Source organism: Globicephala melas, chromosome 5 (genome assembly GCF_963455315.2).
Source record: "Globicephala melas chromosome 5, mGloMel1.2, whole genome shotgun sequence".
Lineage (NCBI taxonomy): Eukaryota > Metazoa > Chordata > Mammalia > Artiodactyla > Delphinidae > Globicephala > Globicephala melas.
Genome location: NC_083318.1, coordinates 109,679,279 through 109,698,152, shown reverse-complemented (window position 1 = coordinate 109,698,152; position 18,874 = coordinate 109,679,279). Strand labels below are relative to the sequence as shown.

General features: G+C 38.1%; 1 protein-coding gene across 8 annotated transcripts in view; it reads right to left on the bottom strand.

Moving 5' to 3' along the window:
- Nucleotides 1-18,874, bottom strand: part of SH3D19 (SH3 domain containing 19) — a 180,119-nt gene that overhangs the window by 87,354 nt on the left and 73,891 nt on the right. For 5 of the 8 annotated variants that reach the window (XM_030878201.2, XM_030878205.2, XM_030878202.2 and 2 more), the window contains exon 2: nt 14,856-14,895. In XM_030878201.2, coding sequence (XP_030734061.1) covers nt 14,856-14,895 — 40 coding nt within the window. Of the gene's footprint in view, nt 1-14,855; nt 14,896-14,977; nt 15,157-16,571; nt 16,686-18,874 lie in introns of those variants that run through there. The other 3 variants (XM_030878203.2, XM_030878206.3, XM_060299699.2) reach the window with 3 other exon arrangements.

The following is an 18,874-nucleotide window of genomic DNA, read 5'->3' as shown; positions in this document are numbered from 1 at the left end:
GAAACAAATGACAATGAAAACACAACGACCCAAAACCTATGGGATGCAGCAAAAGCAGTTCTAAGAGGGAAGTTTATAGCAATACAATCCTACCTTAAGAAACAAGAAACATCTCAAATAAACAACCTAACCTTACATCTAAAGCAATTAGAGAAAGGAGAACAAAAAAACTCCAAAGTTAGCAGAACAAAAGAAATCATAAAGATCAGATCAGAAATAAATGAAAAAGAAATGAAGGAAACTATAGCAAAGATCAATAAAACTAAAAGCTGGTTCTTTGAGAACATAAACAAAACTGATAAACCATTAGCCAGACTCATCAAGAAAAAAAGGGAGAAGACGCAAATCAACAGAATTAGAAATGAAAAAGGAGGAGTAACAACTGACACTGCAGAAATACAAAGGACCGTGAGAGATTACCACAAGCAACTCTATGCCAATAAAACGGACAACCTGGAAGAAATGGACAAATTCTTAGAAATGCACAAACTTCCAAGACTGAACCAGGAAGAAATAGAAAATATGAACAGACCAATCACAAGCACTGAAATTGAAACTGTGATTAAAAATCTTCCAACAAACAAAAGCCCACGACCAGATGGCTTCACAGGTGAATTCTATCAAACATTTAGAGAAGCACTAACACCTATCCTCCTCAAACACTTCCAAAATATAGCAGAGGGAGGAACACTGCCAAACTCATTCTACGAGGCCACCATCACCATGATACCAAAATCAGACAAAGATGTCACAAAGAAAGAAAACTACAGGCCAATATCACTGATGAACATAGATGCAAAAATCCTCAAAAAATACTAGCAAACAGAATCCAACAGCACATTAAAAGGATCATACACCATGATCAAGTGGGGTTTATTCCAGGAACACAAAGATTCTTCAATATATGCAAATCAATCAATGTGATATACCATATTAACAAATTGAAGGAGAAAAACCATATGGTCCTCTCCATAGAAGCAGAGAAAGCTTTCGACAAAACTCAACACCCACTTATAATAAAAACCCTGCAGAAAGTAGGCATAGAGGGAGTTTCCTCAACATAATAAAGGCCATATATGACAAATCCACAGCAAACATCATCCGCAATGGTGAAAAACTGAAACCATTTCCACTAAGATCAGGAACAAGACAAGGTTGCCCACTCTCACCACTAGTATTCAACATAGTTTTGGAAGTTTTACCACAGCAATCAGAGAAGAAAAAGAAAGAAAAGGAATCCAAATTGAAAAAGAAGAAGTAAAGCTGTCACTGTTTGCAGATGACATGATACTATACATAGAGAATCCTAAAGATGCTACCAGAAAACTACTAGATTTAATCATGAATTTGGTAAAGTAGCAGGATACAAAATTAATGCACAGAAATCTCTTGCATTCCTATACACGGATGATGAAACATCTGAAAGTGAAATTAAGAAAACACTACCATTTACCATTGCAACAAAAAGAATAAAATATCTAGGAATAAACCTACCTAAGGAGACAAAAGACCTGTATGCAGAAAACTGTAAGACACTGATGAAAGAAATTAAAGATGATACAAATAGATGGAGAGATATACCATGTTCTTGGATTGGAAGAATCAACATTGTGAAAATGACTATACTACCCAAAGCCATCTACAGATTCAATGCAATCCCTATCAAACCACCAATGGCATTTTTCACAGAACTAGAACAAAAAATTTCACAATTTGTATGGAAACACAAAAGACTCCGAATAGCCAAAGCAATCTTGAGAAAGAAAAACGGAGCTGGAGGAATCAGGCTCCCTGACTTCAGACTATACTAGAAAGCTACAGTAATCAAGACAGTATGGTACTGGCACAAAAACAGAAAGATAGATCAATGGTACAGGATACAAAGCCCAGAGATAAACTCACGCACATATGGTCACCTTATCTTTGATAAAGGAGGCAAGAATATACAGTGGAGAAAAGACAGCCTCTTCAATAAGTGGTGCTGGGAAAACTGGACAGCTACATGTAAAAGAATGAAATTAGAACACTCCCTAACACTATACACAAAAATAAACTCAAAATGGACTAAGACCTAAATGTAAGGCCATACACTATCAAACTTTTAGAGGAAAACATAGGCAGAATACTCTATGACATAAATCACAGCAAGATCCTTTTTGACCCACCTCCTAGAGAAATGGAACTAAAAACAAAAATAAACAAATGGGACCTAATGAAACTTCAAAGTTTTTGCACAGCAAAGGAAACCATAAACAAGACCAAAAGACAACACTCAGACTGGGAGAAAATATTTGCAAATGAAGCAACTGACAAAGGATTAATCTCCAAAATTTACAAGCAGCTCATGCAGCTCAATATCAAGAAAACAAAGAACCCAATCCAAAAATGGGCAGAAGACCTAAACAGACATTTCTCCAAAGAAGATATACAGATTGCCAACAAACACATGAAAGAATGCTCAACATCATTAATCATTAGAGAAAGGCAAATCAAAACTACAATGAGATATCATCTCACACCGGTCAGAATGGCCATCATCAAAAAATCTACAAACAATAAATGCTGGAGAGGGTGTGGAGAAAAGGGAACACTCTTGCATTGCTGGTGGGAATGTGAATTGGTACAACCACTATGGAGAACAGTATGGAGGTTCCTTAAAAAACTACAAATAGAACTACCATATGACCCAGCAATCCCACTACTGGGCATATACCCTGAGAAAACCATAATTCAAATAGAGTCATGTACCACAATGTTCATTGCAGCTCTATTTACAATAGCCAGGACATGGAAGCAACCTAAGTGTCCATTAACAGATGAATGGATCAAGAAGATGTGGCACATATATACAATGGAATATGATTCAGCCATAAAAAGAAACGAAATTGAGTTATTTGTAGTGAGGTGGATGTACCTAGAGTCTGTCATACAGAGTGAAGTAAGTCAGAGAAACAAATACCGTATGCTAACACATATATATGGAATCTAAAAAAAGAAAAATAAAAGTTCATGAAAAACCTAGAGGCAAGACGGGAATAAAGACACAGACGTACTAGAGAATGGACTTGAGGATATGGGGAGGGGGAAGGGTAAGCTGGGACAAAGTAAGAGAGTGGCATGGACATATATACACTACGAAACGTAAAATAGCTAGCTAGTGGGAAGCAGCCGCATAGCACAGGGAGATCAGCTCGGTGCTTTGTGACCACCTAGAGGGGTGGGATAGGGAGGGTGGGAGGGAGGGAGATGCAAGAGGGAAGAGATAGGGGGACATATGTATATGTATAACTGATGCACTTTGTTATAAAGCAGAAACTAACACACCATTGTAAAGCAATTATACTCCAATAAAGATGTTTAAAAAAAATAAAAGAGGGGTGTTTTGTTTTGTTTTGTTTTTGGCCTTTTGTTGAAGACGACAGAACAATAAAGCCTTCTATTACTCACCAAGCATAGATCTGCTGTCAGTGTTCATAAGACAAGCAATACATTTTCTTCTACACACAATATATTGTATGGCAGGGATTTGGTCAATATACTCATGGTACCCTAACCTCTGTGGAAATAAATCCTAGAATCAAGGCTATAGTCTGGGCTAGTCCTAAAGTCAGTGTAAGTATTTGATTTTCATTTCTAAATTACAGTATTGTTGATATTCCTTCTAATGATATTATATTAACTCACGAGGTTAAAATCAACTGAAACCCTTTCAACTTGAATTAAATAAAAGGAATTTTCATTATGAGTATACAAGGTTATCTCAGGAATTCCCACAAAGAGGAAGTACACCTGAACTTCATGCAGCACTGGAAATAAGGTAGTTTCTTACACAAGCTCTCTTCCTCTGAGACCACACTATCCCTGCCTCTTTCTTTAAAACTCCTGCTAGACCTGGACTCTTTCTGCTTGTTCATCAGCATACCTCGGCAGCGTTAATCAATATATACGCCCCGACCAACCCCAAAGCTAAATAATTAAAAAAAAAAAAATTCCAAAGAGTGCAATTCAGCGTATAAGGACTTTTTCTACTTACAGCATCTCTCTGGAATCTGTAACCAAAGAGAAACTACTGGGCAAGGGATGGTGATAAACTTTAAGGCCTGCTTGTCATTCTGTGATAACATCCCTGGACTGTCTACACAAGGCAGTGCAGCCAGGGACAATTTTATCTCTAGAAAACAGATTTACAATTGATGGGATGTTTGTATTTTAGACACAATGTTACTCTGAAGCATTCAGACAATCTATACCTTCCTTCTATTCTTTTATTTTCTTAATTATCAAAGGGTACTCATTCTCAATTCTCCTTTCCAAAAGGAGAGAGAATCACACAAAGTCCTTCTTTGGCACACCTGCCTTATTTTTGCTGCATTTATCAACAGAAGTGTTGTACAAGGGTGGGCAGGCTCACTCTGCATCTCCTGAGAGCTGCTCTACAACTGGAACGAGATGGAAAGTGACAGAAACTTCTCACAGGGCAGAACTGAATGCTCTGATTTGGTGTCCAGAGGAACCCCTCATCAAAAAGGAAGTCCTCAACCCCGAAATTATATTTTTGGGAGCAGGCCTGATTTCTGGTTTCAAGAATGGTTTCATGACAGTATGGAGGTTCCTTAAAAACCTGAAAATAGAGCTACTGTATGATCCAGCAATTCCATTCCATATCTGGAAAAGATGAAAACTAATTCAAAAAGATACATGCACCACAATGTTCACAGCAGCATTATTTACAATAGCCAAGGTATGGAAGCAACCCAAGTGCCCATTAACAGATGATTGGTTTAAGAGGATATGGTATATATACACAACAGAATGTTACTCAGCTATAAAAAGAACGAAATATTGCATTTGCAGCAACATGGATGGATCTTGAGAATATCGTACTAAATGAAATTAAGTCAGAGAGAAAGACAAGTATTACATGATATCACCTATATGTGGAATCGAGAAAATAATACAAATGAATCTATATACAAAACAGAAACAGACTTACAGACATAGAAAACAAACTTACGGTTATCAAAGGGGAAAGGGAGGAGAGGAAAGACAAACTAGGAGTATAGGATTAAAAGGTACACACCACCATACATAAAATAGATAAGCAACAAGTATTTGCTGTATAGCACAGGGAACTATATTCAATACCCTGTAATAGCCTATAATGGGAAACAATCTGAAAAAAATACATATAAATACATATATATAACTGAATCACTTTGCTGTACACCTGAAATTAACACAATATTGTAAATCAACTATAGTTCAATTTAAAACAAAAAGAAAATAAGGAAGGGTTTTATGTATGAAACAAGACTGAATTTTGATCAACAGCAGTTTACTGTTAACGAGACAGCAGATGACTGGGCTTCTGAATGACTGTTTAGGAATTCTGTCCACACTAAGATGCTTCCAGGAATTAGTTAGTACACTTTTATGGTTTATAGTCCTATTCAATACACACACTGAAAAATGTGATCATGCTCTGCCAGTAAGGGAAAGCACTTAAATAAAAAATAAAAAATTAAAGTCTAGCTGTACAAGGATATTTATTAATCGGGGTAAAATCATAACCTAAGGGCAGATAGAGATCCACAAAGATGTATACAAAGTGCACTCAACTAAAGGCTATTTAATATAGATTTTGTAGAACTGTGTAAATAACTGCTTCTAAATTATACTGCAGAAAAGTAAAGAACTAATATAAAATATAACCCAAGGGAAAGAGAGAAAAGAATTAGGATGAAAAGATTTAAGGGCCAGGATGTCCACATGCTCCCTGGACTGCTGAGAAGTGCGGGCCGCACCTGCCAGTTTTGAGAAAAGCAGCAAACACAGAACCAGCTGCTGTTCCAAAGTTAACTGCCTGCTGATAGTTTAATTTGAAACAGCTTCAGAGAGGCCCCCCCACCCCCCCGCACTAAGCACTAGGGCAGTGATAGGCCAGCTGATAAAACTTTTCAATTACCCAACTGATAAACCATATAAATGCTTCATTTTCATTCCCATCACACTAGGGGGGAATGCTAAAGTCACATTTCTGAAAACCACAATAAAAAGTATATATTCTCTGTAGAATGACATAAAATGTTAATAATCCTTTCTCATCTCCCATTGCAAAAGGATTTTTTTCCCCCAAAACCTGCATACACTTTAATTTTTCATCTTGTTTACAGCATTAGAGATGCTACAGCAAAAGTAATGTTTTTCTTATAGCTTAGAAAACATAATGCCAGAAAGTAATTACACACAAGTTATAGTTTATAGAGGTATGGGAATCAGAACATAAGGGTAGGGAAATGCTACAGAATGACAGTAGTTAAACTAAGCCCAGCAGAGCATGACATTTTAATAGACATATTTAGAAAGGAGAAAAGCAAAAACAAGTTAAATCTTCTGCTTTTAGCTAATCTATTTAAACCATAATGTGATAATGGTAAAGCGTCAAAATCCTAAACATCTTTATAAGACCAACAGTAGGGTACCAATGCAGAAAACCAAGACCCTTTCAAATTCTTAATGATAAAGTGGTTGCTATGAGTTTTAATATCATCAACTATTAACTGTGAGTGCACCAAACTATGTGCTATAAATATTCTTCATGTTGAGTACACGTACCTCTCTGTGTGGGTGACAGTTCAGGCCCATTATGGGGACAGTGGTTGCAACAGGCCCTACTGAACCCGCGCTGGGACCAAACCACCATGAAGCCATCTGAGATTTGCAAAGAAAACAGAAATGTAGGGTATATAAAATGTCAAAATTTAAGTGTGAATGAGAATAGGAGTTCGACAGAAACGAGTAAAAAATTTATCTCGTAAGAAGCAAGAGGTTTTCTCACACATGTACACAAAGGTATGAACATAAAGATGTTTACTGCAGCATCATTCCTGTTATGCTATCAATAAGCAATCCAAATGCTACCAATAAAAGACTGGTTGAATAAATAATAATATAACTACACTAGAAAATTCTATGTAGCAGCTGAAAAAAACAATGAAGTGGAAAGTGGCATGATAAAACTTTCTAAAATACAAGTGAAAAGGCAAGTTGGCATAAATATATATATGAATATATATACACACATATATATATACATATACACTACACACATACATATATCCTCATTTATTGTAAATATTATTTGAATATATACTATGTATGTGCATAGAAAGCAGACTAGGATAGACAATGAACCATCAGACTCCTTTAATAATAGTTGCTTGTGGAATAAAGACAGACACCACATATTTCTATACTACTAAAAAATGTTTTCACGTGTTACTTGTTTAACTCTTGGGTAACAAAATGAGATAAAAATCCACAGAGCAATAAATAGTGCTTTGAGTAGTGGGAACTACAGGAGTAGACTATGAGTAGAAATGAAATGGGAGCAGTGTTTGATCATGTTTTTTTCTGAACATTCTTTTTTTTTTTTTTTTGCGGTACGCGGGTCTCTCACTGTTGTGGCCTCTCCCGTTGCGGAGCACAGGCTCCGGACGCGCAGGCTCAGCGGCCATGGCTCACAGGCCCAGCCGCTCCGCGGCATGTGGGATCTTCCCGGACCGGGGCACGAACCCGTGTCCCCTGCATCGGCAGGCGGACTCTCAACCACTGCGCCACCAGGGAAGCCCCTCTGAACATTCTTGATTACTTCCTCCTTTTTGTTTTCCTCTTTCAGAAATAATCAAAGAAAATTTCACTCAATTTTACGCTCATGTCCTTATAAAAACCATTTGCTGACCTCTGCTTTACATATACGGTATCATACTGTACCTATTTTTCTTCTACAACTTGCTTTTTTTTTTTTAATTGAAGTAGAGTTGGTTTACAATGCTGTGGCAATCTCTGCTGTACAGCAAAGTGACCCAGTTATACACCTACACTCATTCTTTTTTTAAATGTTCTTTTCCATTACGGTTTATCTGAGGAGATTGGATACAGTTCCCTACAACTTGCTTTTTATCATCCAAAATTCTGTTTCTGAGATTTATCTATGTTGTCACACGTAGCTGTAGTTCCCTCAGTCCAAAGAGTGCTACTTTCAACATTCCTATACATAGTTCCTTTGGCACAGGTGAAAGAATTTCTCTAGGGTATATAACACCTGCTGGGTTGTATGGTATGGGCGTTTCTAGCTTTACCAGACATTGCTCAATTACTCTCTAAATATGACGTACCAAATTATTTTCAACCTCTGAGAACTGTTACTGTCAATCTTTGAGATACCTGTACCAACTCAATGGAAGTGAAATGGTACCTCATTATCCCATGGAACACATCTTCTTAGTAGTAGCAAGGTAAAGAATCTTTTCAAATATTAGTTGGTTCCTTAGGTTTCATCTTTTCTGAGCTCCCTGCCCCTATTTTACTGAGTTATTTGTCTTTTTCTTTCTGATGCATAGATTTTTATTTATGTTGGACACTAACTGTTGTTGCCTATGTGCATTGCAGTCATGACTTGTCTTTTCACATGCTTTTGCTGTCTCGATGTACATAAGTTTAAAGTTTTCACAGAGTCAAATTTATCATTTTCTTTGTGGTCTGTACTTGTCTAAGAACTCATTCGTTACTCTAAAGTCATAAAGATATCCTTACGTATTTCTTCAAAATGTTTTACTTTTTTACTTGTATGTCTTTAGATTCTACCCTACAGGATAAAGTAAAGCAAATTCCATCTAGATTTTTAAATACGGGTAATCAACTGCACCACTTGTTGACACATCCGCTTTCCCTGCTGACCTGTACTGCTAGCTCCATCACAGCATGTGACACAGAACCATGCGCATACATCTGTGTCTTTGCTGGACTCTCTATCCTGTTCCCTTGACCTGTTTCTCTGCTGACAAAACACTTGCAAGAGTCTACCTCCTGGTCTTGATCTTTAAAGTTTCCTTGGTTATTTGGTTATTCTTGTTCTTCCTTATAAATTTTAGAATCATTTTGTCTAATATTTAAAAAATTTTGTGATTTTTATTGAAATTCCATTGAACTTTATAAATGGGTATCAAAGGGGATTATGACAGGCTTTAGGAAGACTAATATTCAAATGATAATTTTTTTTTTTTTTTTGCGGTACGCGGGCCTCTCACTTTTGTGGCCTCTCCCATTGCGGAGCACAGGCTCCGGACGCGCAGGCTCAGCGGCCATGGCTCACGGGCCCAGCTGCTCCACGGGATGTGGGATCTTCCCAGACCGGGGCACGAACTCGCGTCCCCTGCATTGGCAGGCGGACTCTCAACCACTGTGCCAGCAGGGAAGCCCTCAAATGATAATTTTTGAGAAATAGATTAAGGGTTCTCTGTTTTGTTGCCTTCTTTTTTTTTTTCCTGCTATAAGTTATTTCCTTGCAGTTGGTAAAGCATTTAAGGCAAAGTAGCTGGTTTTTCAGCCTCCATAAGTCACTGGGATCTATTATTCAGAGCTGGTGGGGTGATAAAAAGAGTTCCTAATTTTCCATTGCTGGCACGGATTGCCACAGGGCTTAACTTTCTTCATTATCTTTAGCTCTTACCTCCCTCTCAATTAGTTTCCCAAACTGCCATTCCATAGTACATTTTTCTAGATGTTATTAATAGCTGTGTCTGGGAAAGGAAGTAACAAATTCAAACAAATTTTAAAAATCCTTTATAGTAAGTCTCTCACTTGGAGTTTTATAATGCACTTCAGTATATCAAAGACTCTCAGTAAAGAAATATGTCTAATTTTGTCTTAACTCGCCATTTCCAAACTTTTTACATGCATTAATTATTCACTTCTTGCATCCTAACTGATATCCCACAAAGAATGTTCCATGGGACAGCAATTTGGGAAATGGTATATTTAAACTAATAACGAAAAGACAAGAAGAATTCAGGTATTTTTTACTTCTACAAAACAAACTAATCAAATAGCACCCAGCAAACCTCTTGAAAATGCCTTAGTGATGTTTTTTAGCTTGGGGTCTTAGTGTTGACCTATACCTAATAAGACTTTTCCTTTAACTTGACAAGAGTTTTACTTTCCTTCTTATTTCAGCACCGACATGAAAGAACAGGCAGCCGTCCCAGATTTATTCACCTCTCACTGTGAAAGCTATAGGAGTGTTTGGCCTTAGAAAAACACAAACCAAAGAAATGCATCTCTTATCCTTGCTGGGCATTGAGCCCATGTTCTTGCTGCCAAGTGGCCTGAGGAGAACCAAAAAACATACCAAGATTAAGTGACTTTTATTTATATTTTCTCCTTTCTGCTCTGTTGATGCAGCAGGTATTAATTTGCTTGATGCACTGCTGGACTGGCAGGGTGGCCTGGCTCAGCTAAGGATGGGAGGGGAAGAGGAGGTCGCTGCCAATCTCAGCAGACACCCTGGACAGACAACGATGGCCTTTCCTGGAAAACATTTCTCCTTTCTTACAGGGCATTACTCCTTGCTGCTGTAGTAACAAACATTCAATAACAGTCATGGGCGGGCTTTTGAGAGTCAGGTTCTTCCCAACCTGCAAGGGAAAAACACTGGCACTTCCTTTCTCTCTTCGTGCTACATTTGACATTTATTCCATTATTCCATATTCATTTATTAAGTGCTCATTGTGGACCAGGCACAAAGCTAATTGGTAGGGAGGGTTACCAAGACCAGCAGCAGAGTCCTTGAGAACCTGAAAGTTTAAATTAGAGGCTGAAGACCGAGTACCACAAGCATTGCCTGAAGCAGAACTAGGAAGACTTGGATCCTGACATGAGAGACTGGGAATGTAAATCCCAAACAATGGGCGCTCTGTGCTCCACGAAGCTGGAGACTTTTTCTTGTTTTCTGTTGTATCCTGAGCCTGGATATTTATCTGCTACTGAATGATCAAGCGCTGGAGCCATCTAAAATCATGATTTAGCCATGCATCAATCTTTCCTATTTTATCCCAGCACTAGTTTGTCCAGCTTTTCCTTGACATGTTCCCCTACAGAATGGCGCATTCCATCCTTGGCCTGCTACGCCTGGAAATCTTTCCTCGCATTGTGCAGAAATCCACCCCCTCAAGGTTCCACCCACAGACGCATATTCTACCCTCTGGGATGCCACAGAACACACAGAACCGTTCCCCTCCACTGCTACTTTTTATTGTGAAAATTTCAAGTCTACAGAAAAGTTAAACAGTACAATGAACACCCATATATACTTATCATCTGTTCACCAATTATTAATATCTTCCCATATTTACTGTTTTATCTCTTGCTGTTTTTTTCTTCATGAATTATTTGAGGGTATGCTGCAAACATAACCCTGCATCACCTCTAATACGTCTGCATACATCTAAGAATAAGGACATTCTCCCACATAACAGCTTTCCTACTATACACCTAAACAAAGTAATATTAATCAAATATTATCTAAAATAAAATTCGTATTTAAATTTTCTTAATTATCCCCAGTGGTTTTTTTATTCTTTTATTTTATTTTTATTCTTTATTTTTTTCTTGGCCACACTGCGTGGCTTGTGGGCTCTTAGTTCCCTGACCAGGGATCGAACCCAGGCCCTCGGCAGTGGAAGCATGGAGCCCTAACCACTGGACCGCCAGGGAATTCCCCGAAGTGTTTTTTGGTTTTTTTCCTTTAAACCTGGATTTTAAAATTCCAGATTAAAAAAAATCACAGCCTTTTTTAATCTAGAATATTTTTCTAGCCTTTTTGTATTTTTCATAACATTACCTTTTTTTTTGGCCAGGAACACTACTACATAAGTGATATCTGTGTACACTGCTAAAGCATCAGCTGGAGCCACATACCGTCAGGTTGTCTCACTAGTGGTGACGTGTATATAAGTTGACCACTTGATTAAGAATGTGATCACCAGATCTCTTCATTGAAAAGGTACATTTTCCCCTTTATAATTAAAAACTTAAATATCATCTTATGGGAGTGTGAATATCTACTCCTCCAGCAATTGTTTTACCCAAGTTTTAGGAGCCACTGGTGATCTTTACCTGAATCAACTATTACATTGAGAATTATAAAATGATAATTTTCTGATTCTATTTCTTCTTCTACATGGATTTTTAAAAATCCAGTGTGTTAGAATCCACTATTGTTTAAAAACTTTTTGCTACTCAAATTGTCCCAGATTTGGCCAGTGGGAGCCTCTTGAAGCTGCCTCCTAGGCCTTTTTGACATGACCCCATTAGTTGAGCATTTCCTACTTTCTGTCACTAGGGGTCCAAGCTTACCTGTACTTTCCCCTTCCCAGGACCTAGAATTAGCCATTCCTCTGAGGCTCCCTGGTTCCTCTTAGAGGGAACAGCACTTATGAGGAACAGTTTTGCTAGTCTCTTCTATACAGCCCTCCAGGTGTTGGAAGCCAGTTATTTCTGTCCCATATCCCTCCCCAAACTTCCAAACCGAGGCTAACTTCACCCAATTTCTTACACAAGTCTTCCTGCAACTTAGCTTTGATTTCTACCCAGCTCATCTCTTTCATAGTCCCTGTCCCAACTCAGCTGCTGTCTTCTATCCCAGTGGTTGGTTCCCAACCTGGCTCTGCATCAGAATCACTGGAGGACTTCTTTAATACACAGATTCCCAGGATCCACTCACTCCACACTTACTGGATGAGAATCTCTGGAGTAGATCATGGGACTCTGTTTCTGTTTTCTTAAGTTCCCCAAATAATACCAACATAGCCAGCCCACTGCGTATGCCAATTTTTTAAGGCCTTGTGGACCCAGTATTGGATACAATATCAAAAGTGTGGCCTAGAGCTACCCACTTTTCTTGTACCGGACATTAGAGTTCTTTCAGCATAACTAAATCAATGCTGACATTTCTGGGGAGGTGGAGGCAATGACATGAAATTTTTGACTCACGATGACTGAATTTATTTATTTAGTTGATGTTGTTGGCCCCGCCACGGGGCTTTTGGGGGATCTCGGTTCCCCAACCAGGGACTGACCCTGGGCCACAGCAGTGAAAGCCCAGGATCCTAACCACTAGGCCACCAGGGAACTCCCCTCATGATGAATTTATGAATCCTCCAGATCTTTTCCAATATATTGTTAAGGTCTATCTCCCCTATCTCCTCATGCTCCACTGATCCTTCAGCCTTAGGTGTAAGGATTTACATTTGTTCCAATGAAAACACATATTGCTTAATTCAGTTAAACTTTTGGTATGTCAAGGGTCTTAATGCATCCTGATTTTATCATCCTAATTATTTTTTACCCTTCCAACTTTATGTCAGTCAAGCACGCTGTCAAAGTCCTCTTACATTGTCTCTTTTTCCTTTTTTTAAAGATTTTTTTTTGATGTGGACCATTTTTAAAGTCTTTATTGAATTTGTTACGATATTGCTTCTGTTTTACATCTTGGTTTTTTGGCCGCGAAGCATGTGGGATCTTACTTCCCCGACCTGGGATCAAACCCGCACCCCCTTCATTGGAAGCATAGAGTCTTAACCACTGGACCGCCAGGGAAGTAAGTCCCTGTTTTTTTTTCTATTATTTATTTTTTTAAAATAAGTTTTTGAATTGGACATTTTAAAGTCTTTATTGAATCTGTTACAATATTGCTTCTGTCTTATGTTTTGGTTTTTGGTTGCGAGGCATGTGGGAATCTTAGCTCCCCGACCAGGGATTGAACCCACACCCCCTGCAATGGAAGGCAAAGTCTTAACCACTGGACCGCCAGGGAAGTCCCTTCTATTATTTTTTTAAGTATTAAAAAATCACTCTTACACATATTTCTATGAATGTGGTTGTGGTTATATAACTGTATGTGTTTGTCAAAACGCACAGAATCAAACAGCAAAAAGAGTAAATTTAAATGTATGAGAATTACAACTGAAAAAAAAAATCAGCCTTATATCCCAAATACTCATTTACATTTTCCTCCCAGATTAGGTCTCACTAACTTATTCTGATTGACAGTCTCTGCAAAATGTATTGCTGTTCTAACTAACAGAGTTTTCATAGATTTTGTATTTTTATTCATCTGAGGTCAATGCATTCTAGAGTTTGATACCTTGAAAAAGCATCAGGATTTGTTTACCAGGCCACTCAACCCAGTGAATGTATTATTACCATTTTATCAATTCCCACAATATAAAATGCAAAGAAAAAGTGATGGAATGTGGAATAAGGTGAAAATAGTATTTAAAAAATTACAATCCTTCACAGAACTGGGTTAAAAAATCGAATACAGGTCTGTCATTCTTGCCTAGGAGTGGAAGTTAGACAATTTTCCACATATAAGTTTGACAAGGATTTAAAAAAATACTCTTCAGTGCTGGTGAAGGTCTTGTGAGACATACTCTCAGACAGCACGAGAAAGAGGCTGAAGTAACAGAACCTTCCCAGCCATTTGAAACTATCTAACAAGAACTTAAAGAATTCAGCTGGAATACGTATATACTGATAAAATCTAGAAAGAATTACATCAAATTTTTAGCAGTAGCCAGCCATTTCTAGCTGATGAAAGACATGCTGTTTTTTTTTAATGCTTTATATTTTAAAAAATAATTTAAAAATTTCTACAATGAGCCCATGTTAGTTTTATAATTAGGAAAAAAGCAGTACATATTTATAAAAATACCAATTAAAGAACGAGGAGGAAAGTAAACCACAAAAGGAAAGAAGCAGGGATAAAATAATTTTTTGCAAAGATATAACTGTCACTGATAGGAATTCTCAAAATAAAATATGTCTTCCAGGTAGTCAATAATTTTATAAAGAATTTTTGTTCAGAGAATGAACAGTATTTCCCTTGTGAAGCTTGAGTGCTACAGAGGATTCAGGTATACAGTATTTCTAAAAGGGACACTTGCACTCCCTCCAAACAATATTTTCCAAATGAGAAGCTTTATACAGAGCTAGTAAATACTATAAATTCATACCTTGAAGAACGATGCTCTGGTTTATTTCGTTCGTTTCGATCTGTAAAGAAAGAAGACAGTTACATTTTAAAATGCTCTTTAGACGTCCTGGAAAAGAAGTTCTTACATCCCAGCTGCCGTACCCTTAGATTTCACAAAGGACTGTTCAAAGGTTGCTGTGTCTTCCCCTTGTAAGGCTCTTCTTCAGAGTTGAAAGGATTTGTCTGACAGAGGAGGTACGAAGGATACAAAGAAGGACAGGCGTGTAAGGGTTTTACAGTTTGTTAAAATCATCTACTTAGAAAATATATCATTACATGTATTGTTTCATTTTCAAAGATCTTTGCTGTTTTAAACACTTTGCTAAAACCAAAACAAATTTAGCTAAGGAAAGAAAGTAAGGAAACTGAAAAGCCACAAATTACTCAGCTCAAAAAAATCATTCCATGAATCATGGTTGGCAAAAGCTTCTAACAGGATGGGGAGGGGGAAAAAATGAGCAGTCAGCTACATCTGCAAATACCCAGAGACCAGTAGAGCCTCTTCCTTAACTCTCTACCACCCAGAACTTTTCAGAAGTTGGATTTCCATGTTTCACAGATAATTAGGTCTAATGTGCCACAAGGCAGTGGTTCTCAACCAGTGTCCACTTTGCTCCTCCTCCCCAAGGGGACATCTGGCAATGCCTGGAGACTTTTTTTGGTTGTCACAATCAGCCTGAAGACTATTATATACAAGAGAAAGAGCCACGAAACCCACAGGATGCCTTTTTTTTTGACTCTGAGTAATTATTTTTTCTTCAGTGCATGCTTAAAAATAAATAAATGAAGTAAAAAGATCTCAGTGTTATGAAAAAACAACTAACAACAGAAAGCAGTGGGTAAGGGGCTTCCCTGGTGGCGCAGTGGTTGGGAGTCTGCCTGCCGATGTCACGGGTTCGTGCCCCGGTCCGGGAGGATCCCACATGCCACAGAGCGGCTGGGTCTGTGAGCCATGGCCGCTGAGCCTGCGCGTCCGGAGCCTATGCTCCGCAACGGGAGAGGCCACGACAGTGAGGGGCCCGCGTACCGCAAAAAAAAAAAAAAAAAAAAAAGAAAAAACAAAGAAAGCAGTGGGTAAGCCACAATTAAATCCTACACAATGACTTTTAAAGATCCTATGCAATGTTATCAAAATACAGTTCTCTAAAGTATCTTCTGAATTAACACTAACATGATATAATTTAATGGCGAAACAAAGATTAGACAAGAATTCTCTTTTTTTTTCTTCCTTAATTTTACTGCTGATGGAGCAGCATAAAGGCAACGAAGACATTCTCTAAAACTTCTAGAGAGATTTATGGAAGAAAAGGAATCAGATTTACATAGTTAAATATAAATTCTTTCTGAATGGGTTCATAATAAACAAGAAATGTCTTTTTAAACCAAGGAGTTAGCACACAGGAAGACACTACTCTGAAACACTAACAAGTAGGAAGTGTCACAATAAAACACGTTTGTTAAGATATAATGCTCTTCAAAAGGCACAAGGTTAACATGCTTCTGGTTCCAATTTCTCTACACACTGAGTGCTACTGCTGCTTTTAAAACTTTTGTTTTAATGTAACTTGGTTTACCCCTCCCTTAAATAAAAATAGAGTTTTTCACTTGTTGAGTACTAAAAATTTAAAGTCAGGAATACAGTGCACATCTACTAGATGTAGATCAGCTATCCTCATAACAAAGCAACAAGTCTTACCTGCGGCTAAGGATGAGCTAAAAGTCTGCCCGTAACACCATTTGCCGTGGCTGTGGTCCCAGTTTCGTTCAGTTTTTTTAGGCATGTAATAGCGAATTCCCCTACAAATCTTCCTAGTCGTACAACACCCAAGAGGAGGGGAGAAACAGAGTCACAATGCATGTAAACAAGACCCAGCATCTGAGGGCTCCCCTCCAGGGCCTGTTCTGATTGGCAGATGTGTTATGATCAGTCTGCACAGCTGGAATGTGGCCATTCAGGAAGTGAATGGCTCATGGTTCTCCTTCTTTCCTGGTTAAAACAGGAAATTCTACAGTCACTTTAATACTTTCTGCTCTAAGAAAATACAAATATCTCCCCACTGTACTTCCCTATTGAGAAGTAATTAAAATCTGAGACAATAACTTGATAATCTGTTGGAGGACATTTTAAACATTTCCTCCCAAATTCACTCTTAGTGTTACATGTGTTACATTTCTATGTAAATATGCATACACAATTACTCCTAAGACCCATATATTTGATAATTTCAGGGTAAGGGTAATTTATCCATTATTCACAATATTCCCCAGCCCCTAGCTCTTGGCAATGGAAAACAAATTAAAATACATGTTCTTGGCTTGATCTTTTTTCTTAAAGTGTACAAATAATTGTACTTCACATTTTGCCATAAGCCATCTTTTAGCTTGAAAACATATAAATATGTAGTGTCTGTATGTTGTGCACCTCTGTGTCTACACATATTTTTATATACTTATTCTAAGCAAAGTAATTTTCATGATAGCCGAGGCTATTGTGCAATTGTCAAGAGATACATTAGCGGTAACACTGAATTTCTGGCAAAATAGTCAGTGGTTATTTTGATCCAAAAGCTAAGACTGAACAAAACAAAGCACTGAGGGCAGATTTGGGATCTGGATCTTGCCAACAATAATAAAACACTTGGATTAAAATCCCCTTACGAAAAATGAGAACAGATCTGTAGCAAACATAGAAATTTCATCTTGACTACATACAGTGCTTTAAGCATATGGTTTCTATTTATTTCTAATTAAATACTCTTTGGCACACTCCCCTCAATTTTTTTCAGAGTTTCTAATTTTTAAATAATTAGAATATACTTGCAAAGGCTTCCCAAACTTTTATATACTTAGAAATCACACAAATAACTTACTAGCCCAAAGTCTCACCACTTCCACAAAGAAAAGAGTTATTAAAGATAAGAATGCCCTAACTCTAAAATTTAGTTGCCAAATGGTGCACATTTGCTGTGGATAATGCACTAACTCTGGGGGCCCACCGAGTAGCGCGTGATGATCTTTAGGTCACTCAAAGATGGGCAGTACACTCTCAATGTGAAGGTCAGCATGGCTGGGTGGCTGTGTGAAAGTGTGTTGGTTTCGTAGGTGTATGTCACACACACCCCCACACACACATACGCCAATGGAGAGACAGAGAGAGGGAGAGCGAGAAACCTTGCATTCCCTGTCCCCATTCATCCACGTCTCCTAGTTGATAAAGCTAACTGAGGGAATGGAAGAATACCCTGCAAGAAGAACAAAGGCAGAAAGTAGGCAGAACTGGTGCAAAGGGTGCTGAAGCCTGGATGTGTGTAAATGTTGTGAGGACACGGAAAGGAGGCAACGTGCACATCAAGGGGACCAAGAATCAGGAGAGTGCTGGGAAGTTTCCATGGGTCTGTGTGAGAACTCCAGATTACCCAAATTTTCCTGCCATGATGACTCCTGGTTCTAAGTACTCTGACATACATGATGATTCCAATGTTCATATATTTAGGTGGTATACCACCATTGTAGAAATAGGCCCTTATTCTGCCAGGGACAGCTTTTTCGGAATGGCTAGACAGATTCTACTGATGCTAATTATTCAGGGTGATCCTGAATCTAATAATATGACAAACACTTTGAAATGAAGATGACAAAAATGCAAATGTCATCTTTTGCTTTGATTAAGAAGAACGGCCAACTCAGAGCTTATTAGAATCTACTGTAAGACATTCAGGCTTTGAGGATTTGGCTCTGATCACCTAACTGGAGAGAAAAATCAAACCCCATTGGGTAGGGACTTACACTACTTGCTCAAGTCGGCAACAAAAGGTCCGAAATCATTCTTTGAAATTAGTGGGAAGACAGTCCATGGGAATGAAAATACACAGAGTGGGAATCTGTCTTGTACCTCATATTGGAATACTAACATGTCTCTTTAGAATGACCATTATCTGTGAAGGAATTCTGGATCAGACTCCAAAGCATTACTTACATACTCCGGCTTGGGAGTACGTA